This window comes from Pristiophorus japonicus, chromosome 5, assembly GCF_044704955.1.
Source record: "Pristiophorus japonicus isolate sPriJap1 chromosome 5, sPriJap1.hap1, whole genome shotgun sequence".
Taxonomy (NCBI): Eukaryota; Metazoa; Chordata; class Chondrichthyes; family Pristiophoridae; genus Pristiophorus; species Pristiophorus japonicus.
In genome coordinates this window covers 287,532,555-287,544,987 of record NC_091981.1, presented here as the reverse complement: position 1 = coordinate 287,544,987, position 12,433 = coordinate 287,532,555, and the positions used below count along the sequence as shown (strand labels likewise).

Below are 12,433 nucleotides of genomic sequence, written 5' to 3'. Positions count from 1 at the left end.
TATGTCTCCGCAGCTAATATGCTGCCGGCATGCGACATGGTGATGACATTGGGACCAGGAGGTACGAGGTTGAATACTGTGCTTTCACCTCTATGACTTGGGCTCCAATGCAATAGACTGAAAGGATGCAAATCCTCTTTCTTGGCTGCAACTGTCACACGTGAACTGAGGGGTTGGACCATCTCAGTCTTGTTCTTAGCAGCGTTGGAACAGCACAAAACTGGCACTTTATTGGCAATCTCACTCAGAATGACTGGTGTGAGAAATGGAAGACGGAGGCATGATAGAGAGCATTACAGGGTGCTATATATAGCTGACCTGGGGAGTAGTTGATACTCACACAAGGTACCAATATTTGGAGTGCTTCATCCCCCTCCCTCACTTTCATCGGTGCGGAGACCTACCCCATCGTCATCATAGGCAGTCCCTCGGAATCGAGGAAGACTTGCTTCCACTCTTAAAGTGAGTCCTTAGGTGACGGAACAGTCCAATACGAGAACCACAGTTCCTGTCACAGGTGGGACAGATAGTCATTGAGGGAAGGGGAGGGTGGGACAGGTTTGCTGCACACTCCTTCCGCTGCCTGCGCTTGATTTCTGCATGCTCTCGGCGATGAGACTCGAGGTGCTCAGTGCCCTCCCGGATGCACTTCCTCCACTTAGGGCGGTCTTTGGCCAGGGACTCCCAGGTGTCAGTGGGGCTGTTGCACTTTATCAGGGAGGCTTTGAGGGTGTCCTTGTAATGTTTCCTCTGCCCACCTTTGGCTCGTTTGCCGTGAAGGAGTTCCGAGTAGAGCGCTTGCTTTGGGAGTCTCATGTCTCATGTCCCCAAGGCAATGATGGACCCTGTTCTGTTGCCAGATTGAATGGATAGTATCACTCAGTGTTGAACTCCTCCCATCTCTCCACAGCTCCGTGTGAAAGTCAGGAGGACCAAGGTGTGTTTGAAGTTTGTCCCCTGTGTGGGATTCTGGAGGCTCACACCATCCATCTATCATCGAGCCGAACAGCAATACAGATTAACTTCACCGCCAGGTAACCAAGTCCCCATAACACTGCACTGGAGGTTCATCCTGCCATCATCTGCAGAGAAATATATGGGTAGTGGTTACGTTACTGGTGCAGTAATCCAAAGAACGTGGGTTCAAATCCCACCGGGGCCAGTTTGAGAACGTGAATTCAGTTTGTAGAAATCTGCCAATAAAAATAGCCGGTGTCAGTAAAAGTGATCACGAAGCTGTCGGATTGTCGTAAAAGCCCAACTAATGTCCTTTACTTCCCACCCTTATCTAGTCTATATGTGACCTCAATCCCACATCAAAGTGATTGACTCTTAACTGCCCTCTCAAGTGGACTAGCAAGCCGCTACAAAGAATAGAAGACCCATCTCCGGGCAACCTTTCCAAGGATGCACACATCAAGAATGAATGCTGAAAAAACGCAGTCCATAACAGTTGGTATCAACCAACTGTATAATTGGGTCTTGATTAAAAAGGAGAGTTTTTGCATTTCGATATAGTGCCTTATCACATCCCTCAAACATCCCAAGTCAATTTACATACATTGAACTGCTTTGAATGCAGTCACTGTTGTTTTATGGACAAATATTTAGCTATTTTGTACACAGCAAGATCCCAGGACACAGGGTGAGCTGCCTGCTGACTTTAACATCCACTGAACCATCAGAAAAGACACAACCCTCAGTTTAATGAAAGGTGCAGCATCCTTAATGCAGCATAGACTCAGTACGGAGTGTCAGCCTAGATTATGTGCTTAGATCGTGGAGTGGAGCTTAAGTGCAGTACCAACTATGTGTCGGAGGTGCTGTCTTTCAGATGAGACATTAACCCGAGATCCCGTCTGCCCCCTTAGGTGTACGTAAACGATCCCACGACACTATATCGAAGAAGAGTAGGGCTGTTCTTCCGGGCGATTTTAATCTTCATATTGATTGAACAAATCAAATTGGCAATGGTAGCCTTGAGGAAGAGTTCATAGAGTGTATTCGGGATAATTTCTTAGAACAATACATTGTGGAACCAATCAGGGAGCAGTCTATTTTAGATCTGGTAATTTGTAATGAGACTGGATTAATTAATTATTTTATAGTAAAGGATCCTCTTGGAAAGAGTGATCATAGCATGGTAGAATTTCAAATTCAGTTCGAGGGTGAGAAACTTGGGTCTCAAACTAATGTCCTAAACTTAAATAAAGGCAAGTTCAAAGATATGAAGACAGAGTTGGCTAAAGTGGACTGGGAAAATAAATTAAAGGGTAAGACGGTAGATAAGCAGTGGCAAACATTTAAGGAGATATTTCATAACTCTCAGCAAAGATATATTCTAGTGAGAAAGAAAGACTTCAAGAGAAGGATGAACCGTCCATGGCTAACTCAGGAAGTTAAGGATGGTATCAAATTGAAAACAAAGCCATACAATGTTGCAAAGATTAGTGGAAGGCCAGAGGATTGGGAAATTTTTAGAAACCAGCAAAGGACAACTAAAAAAAATGAGAGAGAACATATTATGAGATAAACAAGCAAGAAATATAAAAACAGATAGTAAGATCTTCTATAAGTATATAAAAAGGAAGAGAGTAGCTAAATTAAATGTTGGTCCCTTAGCGGATGAGACAGGAGAATTAATAATGGGAATCAAAGAAATGACAGAGACTTTGAACAAATATTTTGTATCAGTCTTCATAGTAGAAGACACTAAAAGCATCCCAATAATTGATAATCAAGGGGCTATTGGGAGGGGGGAACTTAAAACAATCACGATCACTAGAGAAAAAAGTACTAGGCAAACTAATGAGACTAAAGGTGGACAAGTCCCCTGGATCTGATGGCCTGCATCCTAGGGTCTTAAAAGAAGTGGCTGCAGAGATAGTTGATACATTGGTTGTAATCTACCAAAATTCCCTGGATTCTGGAAAGGTCCTAGCAGATTGGAAAACTGCAAATATAAAGCCCCTATTTAAGAAAAAAGAGAGACAGAAAGCAGGAAACTATAGAGCAGTTAGCCTAACATCTGTCATTGGGAAAATGCTGGAGTCCATTTTTAAGGAAGCAGTAGCAGGACATTTGGAAAATCATAATAGAGTCAAGCAGAGTCAGCGTGGTTTTATGAAAGGGAAATCATGTTTGACAAATTTGCTGCAGTTCTTCGAGGATGTAAAGAGCAGGGTGGATAAAGGGGAACCAGTAGATGTGTACTTGGATTTCCAGAAGGCATTCGATAAGGTTACTGCACAAGAGCTCACAGGGTTGGGGTAATATATTATCATGAATAGAGGATTGGCTAACTAACAGAAACCAAAGAGTTAGGATAAATGGGTAATTTTCAGGTTGGTAAACTGTAACTAGTGGGGTGCCACAGGGATCAGTGCTGGGGCCTCAATTATTTACCTTCTATATTATTGACTTGGATGAAGGGACCAAGTGTAATGTAGCCAAATTTGCTGATGATAAAGATAGGTGGGAAAACAAGTTGTGAGGAGGATGCAAAGAATCTGCAAAGGCTAATGGAATGTTGGCCTTCACATCAAGTGGTCTGGAATACGAAGCGATGCCTCAGGTGTACAGAGCCTTGGTCAGGCCCCATCTGGACACTGCGTTCAGGTTTGGGCACCACACCTCAGGAAGGATGCATTTGGCCTTGGATAGGGTTGCACAAATTTGGTTTGTGTTCCTTTAAATTTACCAGGAAAGAGATGGGAAAGTGCTAGTGGTTTAGGTGCGATGGGCAGAATGGCCTCCTGCGGTGGTAATTAGGTGGTGGGGGTTCAAGAGAGAGTTGGATGAGTTTCTGGAGTGAGAAGGATAAGGTGAGAAGGTTGGGTTGATGTCTGAAAGTTGTTGAGGCCAGTTCGTTAAGATATATTCAAAAAAGAGTTAGATGTGGCCCTTACGGCTAAAGGGATCAAGGGCTATGGAGAGAAAGCAGGAATGGGGTAGTGAAGTTGCATGATCAGCCATGATCATATTGAATGGTGGTGCAGGCTCGAAGGGCCGAATGGCCTACTCCTGCACCTATTTTCCATGTTTCTCTGTTTCTATGAATAAGGGATGGTTTCCTCCAGCCCAACAGCTTTCCCTGCTCCCAAAAATTCTTACTCGTGTTCCCTAGTCCGCTCACTCCTCGCATTGCTCTTGCTTCACCACAGGGACAGTAAAGTGTACAAAACAAAGGTCACCATCCAAGGAATACTGGGAGAGAAACCCGTAACATTCCAAGTCCGAGGAAGTGGATCGATTGACGGAAGATATGAAGCTTTGTACACACCGTAGCCTCAGCAGAAATCAAAAATGTCTCCACCCCATAAACAAATCTGTTGACTTAAATATTAATGTTGTGTAGTTTTCATAAACTCAGTTAGAGAACATCACTGGTAATAAACCTTTTGAAAATTTGAAAGTTGTTTTTAAAAAAAAAATTAAATATAACATTTGTAGTGACGAAGATTGGTTCCTTGTGTGAAAGGCACGCAGCAATGTCTTCATGAACTCTTAATATGGGGGTCGTTTTAACTCACCAGGCAGGAAGCCCACGGAATAGGGTGAAATGCCGGTTCTAAACCCCGCCCTCCATTTACTTCGAGTCATATTGGGCGGGGTGTAAAACTGCGGTCACTTCTGATCCAGTCTATTCCGCGACGAGCGGGTTATGTTAGAATTAACCCCCCAATGGTTAGATTAATTGGAATTGTTCCCCTTGCTGTTCCTCTCGCTCTCCCCCACACGATTCCTGTAGAATAACGTCCGACTAGATGTTTTATCAGCTTCAAACTTACAAGGTAAATTCCTTAATATTGCCCGTCCCCACCCCTGCCTCAGCTCATCCATGCCTTTGTTACCTCTAGACTTGACTATTCCAACACACTCCTGAATGGCCTCCCACATTCTACCCGCCGTAAACTTGACTGCCCGTGTCCCAACTCACACCAAGTCCCGTTTTCACCCATCACCCCTGTGCTCACTGACCTACATTGGCTCCCGGTTAAGCAAAGCCTCAGTTTTAAGATACTCATCCTGGTTTCTAAATCTCTCCATGGCTTTGCCCCTCCCCATCTCTGTAATCTCCTCCAGCTGTGGGACAATTGGAGCTTTCAAGACTGCGATAGATTTTTGTTGGTAAAATATCAGATATATTTGGTTATCTGCCCCAATTTCTTTTGTGGCTCGGTGTCAATTTTTGTTTTAGAACACTCCTGTCAAGGGTGTTTTACCAGGTTTAAGGTGCTATATAAATATAGGTTGTTGTTGTATGTGACAGTGACATTCAACCTATCTATGTTCATCCATCCAGCAATACCTCACGGTCCCCTTCCCATGGCCGCCTCCACCTGCATGTTTAAATAACTCCAGTGTTTTCATTCCCACCGTTCTGCCCAGGAGTTTGTTCCGTGTGTTGAAGGCAGTCGGAAGAACTTGCTGCCATCAGTCCTCCATTTGCCGTTTACTAGTTTGCACCCGTGTCCGCTTTCCCTACTCTGCGTAGTTTCAAGTAATTTTCTGAATCTACCTTTTCCATACCGTTCACCGTCTTGCACAGCTCGAAGATACTTCTCTTCAACACTTCCCTTCATGGCAGAAAAGTTTCTCCATTCTTCCTTCACAACTCACACCTTTAACATTAGGCAGTCGTCGCGTGGCTCTGCTTTGTCGTGCCTCCAGGGCTTCCAATGTCTTCCTTGAGGAAAATAGCAGGAGGCCATTCAGCCCCTCGAACCTGCTCCGCCATTCAATTAGATCGTGGCTGATCTGTACCTCAACTCCGTTTACCTGCCTTGGCTCCACATCCCTCGATGCCCTTACCAACAAAAATCTATCCATCGCAGTTTTGAAAGCTCCAATTGTCCCCCAATATCCAGTCTTTTGGGGGGGAGGGGAGGAGAGAGTTCTACATTTCCACTGCCCTTTGTGTGAAACATACTTCCTGATTTCAATCCTGGATGGCTTCAAATTACATCCCCTTGTTTTTGATTCCTGCACCAGAGGAAATAGTTTATCTGGCCCCATCGAATCCTTTAACATTTTAAACACCTTGATCAAATTACCCCTCAATCTTCTGTACTCAAGGGAATACAAGCCAAGTCTCTGCAACCCGTCCTCATAATTTAACCCGTTAAAGCCCCAGTGTCATTCTACCTTGTTGACCAGAACTGGACGCAATACTCCAGTTGTGGTCTGACCTGGGCAACTGGAGAGTCTCAGGGTCCTGTTTAGACATGGGTGTCAATGGTGCCAACAGAAGGTGAGCACATTTTATCAACCCCTTCAAATCTTAAGAGGACAATGGATTCAAGTGTCACTTTCACCAGAGACTCAAACCAATGATTATGTTTTTTTTAAAATATCATCTTTATTAGAAAGCAGAACAAGTCAATGTAATTTTTTTTTTTTTTTTAAGAAAGAAAATAATTTCAGACAAGTCATGAAACAAATTACTTCTGGCAGAACAATCCCATCATTGTGCTCCGCGCTGTAAAAAGAAAATACTTGGGACGGATGGTTCCTCCTATATATAAAGTGTCGAGCTAATCCCAGTTTTAATCATGACTAATAAAAGGCTCAATTTATAGTGAAACCTGGAAGACGCCGACAGCGATTTGTAGCACATTCCGCCAAATGGCTTGGATGGGTCTGTTGCATATTTTTATTGAATGAGAGAGAATGCAGCTCCTGTCCAGTTACTTGAAGGGGCTGCTCCTCAATTTCTGGTTTCACTTCAGTCCAGCGCTCCTGATCTTTAGCCAGCCGGTGCATGGGGGAGGGTGGGAAACGGGGTGAGCGGGCAAGTCCAAGGACCCCCTTGTGGGTCTGCTCCTAGGCCTGGCCAAGGTGGCCATCAACAGGTCCAGGTTGGACGCAGCCGATGTGGGGGAAGGGGTCTTGTTCTCGCTACCTGCCCCCTCCGCTGCCCAGGAGAAGGAGCACACGGTGTCCGCTGGTTCACTTGGGGCCCTCCACGACCGGTGAGCACCGCAGGGGCTGGAAGTGCACAACCAGAACAACATAGTTATTTAGTCGGATAAGTTTCTTCCTTTTCTTATTATGGTTAAGTTCTGTTCTGTTATGTGTTGGACCTCTTCAAATAGAGGGGGCACATTTAATTGGGTCTTAGTTGATGGGTCACTGGGGAAACGCAGCGCATCCTTCTAGGTTATTTTGGAAAATCATACTGCCAAATGCATCTGAACAAGAGAAAGTTAATGTCAAATAGCTGTGGAGAGGAGGTGGTGAGCCAGTGCTGGGAAAGGGACACTTTCCTGCCCCAGGTACCCAGGAGCAGCATCAAGCAGAATAAATCTCTACACTTGCCTGAACCCCAACCTCACTGCTAACTGCAATGGTACACCAAGTTAGAGCATTCGCTTTAAAAGAACAAGGAGACGAACAAGTTGATGGGATTAACCTAGAACTCCCTGGGGAAGGGACTAACACTAGAAAGGATTTGATGGGTCCCCTTGGTGCCATAAACCATGTGTGACTGATGGCCTGGGAGCGCCACCATCCACTGGAATGGAATTAGAGCCATTTTATTGTGTGCTGGGCAAGTAGGGCTGCAATTGCTGTCGAGGCCGGATGTGAATCCAGACTAAGATGAAAGGATAGCATTCTGGCCCACTGCAATGATATCTTTGGACCCAAAATGTAATAGTGTGGCCTGAACAGCCTTCGTGTGAGTGAAAATGGTTTTCACTTCCCATGATCGGCAGTCAGCCCTTGGAGGTCAGCAGAAATCCACCAATCACTGCCGTCACACGAGAGGCACCATTTCAAAATCACCCGTTTCATTAAAGCTCCTCAGCCGAGGACCCGCCGTCAAGATTGAAAAGAGCAAGAGATATCAAGTCATAGAAATTGTTGGATATAGTCAGCAGGTCTGACACAAGGTCACCGACATGAAACGGTAACTCGGTTTCTCTCTCCACAGCCGCTGCTGTGGAGACTTCCAGCATCCGCGGTATTTGCGAGAGATACGAGGGGGTAGTTTAAGCAGTGGATTGGGAGGAGATGGTGGGGGTGAGACAATCACCATCATGGAGGGAGCAGGATGGGGAGGACAGCGTATTAGGAACTTAAAGGAACAAATTACTAGCAAAAATGAGATTGTGTTGATTGACTGATGATTGAAAGAGAAGGAAGAGATAGCTGCTGAGAACAGAGTGATGGGGAAAATGTCAGAATGAACCAACTAGCTCAGAGATGGCGATTTGCGGTAACCTGGATATTGATGATATAATAACTGCTTTCAAAGTACATAGTAACAGACCTCAAAGAACCTGTCCTGTGGTATGTCCAATACAAACCAGAATTCAATTTGTACACACAAAAGAGGCATTCTTGTATAATTCTGACTGCTAATTCGTAAGAAAAAGTAAAAACAAACTGTAGGATATTCATGGTGGGTGACTGAGAGCAAATTAATATTTCACTTCTGACCCAGTTCCAACCCACTCACAATTGCAGTGCTACAGTCATGGCAGTGGTCAAGACCTCAGTTGTATTCAGCAATCCCCACCACACATTGAGGCACAAGTCTTGATGCACTGATCACCAATGTGCTCACCGCACATTGGCCTAGCGCGCCCACCTTTCCAAACACTAATTTCATGGTTCACTGTCCTATTAATTATTCACAACAAAGCCAATAACTCTGGTTCACTTACCGTTCACTATACAGGAACAGAAGTTCATCACCGCAGTTTCATTTAATGATACTCTGTAAACAGCTGAAATTGGTCTGCATTACATCCAATTAAACTACTCTACGTGGTGTTGGGGGTCAGAAGGGTAGGATGGAACGATTCCTTCTCATGTAGCACGAGCGACCATCCCAGGCGGATAGTGACTCCAACCTTTCCATCGAGAAGTCGTGGCGAAGGGATGGGTCCACAATGCAGGTCACCGAGTCTGAAGAGAGCAGGAGAGAGGAGGAGGAGGAGGAGGATTGGCTAGACAGAGGACAATAAATGTGACTCTCAAAATCCCGCAAACTGTGGGAGGAAAGACAGAGGGAGGTGAGGAGTTCCACAGTTTGGGAGGTCCTGAGAGTGAGGAGATGGTGCGAGGATTCGGAAGTTGCAGGGTAAAGGATGGATATTTAGGACTGTATGTGATCAGTGGACTTGGTCAGTTGAGTACAGATCAAGCAAAGCGGCCGAATTTAAAAAGGCAGCGTGCAGTCAGTCACCACTGGGCCCAATTAAATCACTGAGGTTAATTCTTACAATTAATAAAAAAAATCACATTCAGTTTCATCACATAGTGGAATTCTCAGTATAATGGAATACTGACGTACTGTCCCACAGATACTCTGGCTTTCAAACTCCCCAAACAGCAAATTCTTAAAGCCAGCAAGGCAGAACCCACCTTAAAGAGGAGGAGTCCAGATGTGGTATCGATAGAAAGATCAACCAATTCCATGAACTCCCCAGCATATTAGCACTAGACCTGGGCAGTTAGCTGGGGAGATGGTTGTTACGTCGTGGTGTTGAGCGGGAGACTAGTGCAGCAAAAGGGGACCTGGATTAGGGAGGGAATAACCAGGGAACAGCACTCGAAGGGACAGTCCGTGTGAGATGGCTCACTGTTATTGGTGGTCAAGCAGTTTTTCCACCTGTTGGTCTTCCTGCTGAAGATCTCAGTTTGCCGGGTATTCAAACACGGCAGCAGCCCCCATTCCCGTCCCAATGCACATGGAGACAACGCCATAGGCTCTGGAACACAAGCACAAAGTCGTTGAGAACCCAGCAGTCTCCTACTAGAAAGCAGAACTGGAGGACATCAATGGGAACGAGTGAAAAGCAAACACCAGAAGAAGCCTTACTCTGAAGAATGAGAAATATTTGGAATAATTTACCAACAAGAAAGGAGAAAACATTGGGGTTGTTCAAAACACAATCAGGTGCCATGATGGAAGAATCACTAAACTAGTGGCAGCTGTGATTCAGTGGGTAGCACTCTTGCCTCAGAGTCAGAAGGTTGTGGGTTCAAGTCCCACTCCAGACACTTGAGCACAAAATCTAAGCTGCCACTCCCAGTGTAGTGCTGAGGGAGTGCCACACTGTCGGAGGTGCAGCCTTTTGGATGAAATGTTAAACCAAGGCCCCGACTGCCTTCTCAGGAGGACGTAAAAGATACGAAGGCACTGTTTGAAGATATCCTGGCCAATATTTATATCTCAACCAACATCACTTTTAAAAAACTGATTATCTGAGTATTCCTCTCACGTCTTTGGGATGTCCAGAGGTTAATTCTTACAATTAATTTAAAAAAAATCACACTCAGTATGTATAATGTATAAACACATTATATAAATGCAAGTCGTTTCTTTCTCAGCAATAACTTGCATAAAACATCGCAAGGCACTTCACAAGAGCGTCATCGAACAAGAATTTCACTAGGCTGAATGGATTTTTCCCCATGTTATAGTTTTTTTAATATAGTTGTGACCCCCATGGATTTAGAACGTTTCCTGGATGTTGGTGGGAAGCAATGGCGAAGTCGTTAGATGCCCCTAATTAACGAAGGCCCTACAGGTCCCCAGTGTGTGACTTCTACTGTGTAGAACCACATTACTGGTCAACATTTCTTGCTGAAATATGGCTGGGATGCTGAGCACATAAGAGTTCATGGGGTTAGGGGTAATATATCAGCACGGATAGAGGATTGGCTAACTAACAGAAAACAGTCGGGATAAATGGGTCATTTTCCAGTTGGCAAACTGTAACTAGTGGGATGCCGCAGGGATCGGTGCTGGGGCCTCAACTATTTACAATCTACATTAATGACTTGGATGAAGGGACAGAGTGTAATGTAGCCAAGTTTGCTGATGATACAAAGACGGGTGGGAAAGCAAATTGTGAGGAGGACACAAAAAATCTGCAAAAGGACATAGACAGGCTAAGTGAGTGAGCAAAAATTTGGCAGATGGAGTATAATATGGGAAAGTTTGAGGTTATCCACTTTGGCAGGTTAAATAAAAAAGCAAATTATTATTTAAATGGAGAGAGATTACAAAATGCTGCAGTACAGAAAGACCTGGGGGTCCTTGTTCATGAAACACAAAAAATTAGTATGCAGGTACAGCAAGTAATCAGGAAGGCAAATGGAATGTTTGCCTTTATTGCAAGGGGGATAGAGTATAAAAGTAGGGAGGTCCTGCTACAACTGTACAGGGTATTGGTGAGACGATACCTAGAGTACTGTGTACAGTTTGGTCTCCTTAGTTATGGAGGGATCCCAAGCAGTCCCTCGGAATCGAGGAAGACTTGCTTCCACTCTTAACATGAGTTCTTAGGTGGCTGTACAGTCCAATACGAGAACCACAGTCCCTGTCACAAGTGGGGCAAATAGTCGTTGAGGGAAGGGGAGGGTGGGACTTGTTTTCTGCACGCTCTTTCCGCTGCCTGCACTTGATTTCTGCATGCTCTCGGCGACAAGACTCGAGGTGCTCGGCGCCCTCCCAGATACACTTCCTCCACTTAGGGCGGTCTTTGGCCAGGGTCTCCCAGGTGTCAGTGGGAATGTTGCACTTTATCAGGGAGGCTTTGAGGGTATCCTTGTAACGTTTCCGCTGCCCACCTTTGGCTCGTTTGCCGTGAAGGAGTTCCAAGTAGAGCGTTTGCTTTGGGAGTCTCATGTCTGGCATGCGAATAATGTGGCCCGCCCAAGTGTGGTCAGTGCTTCAATGCTGGGGATGTTGGCCTGGTCAAGGACACTAACATTGGTACGTGTGTCCTCCCAGGGGATTTGTAGGATCTTGCGGAGACATCGTTGGTGGTATTTCTCCAGCGACTTGAGGTATCTACTGTACATGGTCCATGTTTCTGAGCTATACAGGAGGGTGAGTATTACTACAACCCTGTAAACCATGAGCTTGATGGTAATTTTGAGGGCCTGGTCTTCAAAAACTCTTTTCCTCAGGCGGCCGAAGGCTGCACTGGAGCCGGTGTTGGATCTCGTCGGCAATGCTGCTCTTGTTGATAGGAGGCTCCCGAGATAGGGGAAGTGGTCCACGTTGTCCAGGGCCGCGTTGTGGATCTTGATGACTGGGGGACAGTGCTGTGCGGTAAGGACAGGCTGGTGAAAGGACCTTTATCTTACTGATGTTTAGCGTAAGGCCCATGCTTTCTTATGCCTCAGTAAATACATTGACTATGTCCTGGAGTTCAGCCTCTGTACGTGCGCAGACGCAGGCATCATCCGCGTACTGTAGCTCGACGTCAGAGGTTAGGGTGGTCTTGGACCTGGCCTGGAGACGGCGAAGGTTGAACAGGTTCTCACTGGTTCTGTAGTTTATTTCCACTCCAGTGGGGAGCGTGTCGGCTGAGAGGTGGAGCTTGGCAGCGAGGAAGATTGAGAAGAGGGTTGGGGTGATGACGCAGTCCTGTTTGACCCCGGTCCGGATGTGGATTGGGTCTGTAAT

General features: G+C 45.5%; 2 protein-coding genes across 11 annotated transcripts in view; one reads left to right on the top strand and one right to left on the bottom strand.

Moving 5' to 3' along the window:
• Nucleotides 1-4,414, top strand: part of dlec1 (DLEC1 cilia and flagella associated protein) — a 214,727-nt gene extending 210,313 nt beyond the window's left edge. For all 3 annotated transcript variants that reach the window (XM_070881759.1, XM_070881757.1, XM_070881758.1), the window contains 2 exons: nt 911-1,034; nt 4,164-4,414. In XM_070881759.1, the coding sequence (XP_070737860.1) occupies nt 911-1,034; nt 4,164-4,287 (248 nt within the window). In that variant the 3' untranslated portion in view covers nt 4,288-4,414. The remainder of the gene's footprint in view (nt 1-910; nt 1,035-4,163) is intronic.
• The window catches only part of acaa1 (acetyl-CoA acyltransferase 1), a 120,762-nt gene that overhangs the window by 71,741 nt on the left and 36,588 nt on the right, over nt 1-12,433 (bottom strand). Inside the window, exon 12 of one of the 8 annotated variants that reach the window (XR_011593407.1) lies at nt 9,376-9,722. The exons of 4 other annotated variants lie outside the window; for them this stretch is intronic. Coding sequence is in view for 3 of the 4 variants with exons in the window: in XM_070881760.1 (XP_070737861.1) it covers nt 6,723-6,990 (268 nt within the window). In the remaining variant the exon portion in view is untranslated. Of the gene's footprint in view, nt 1-6,351; nt 9,723-12,433 lie in introns of those variants that run through there. 3 more of the 8 variants (XM_070881760.1, XM_070881764.1, XM_070881763.1) reach the window with 3 other exon arrangements.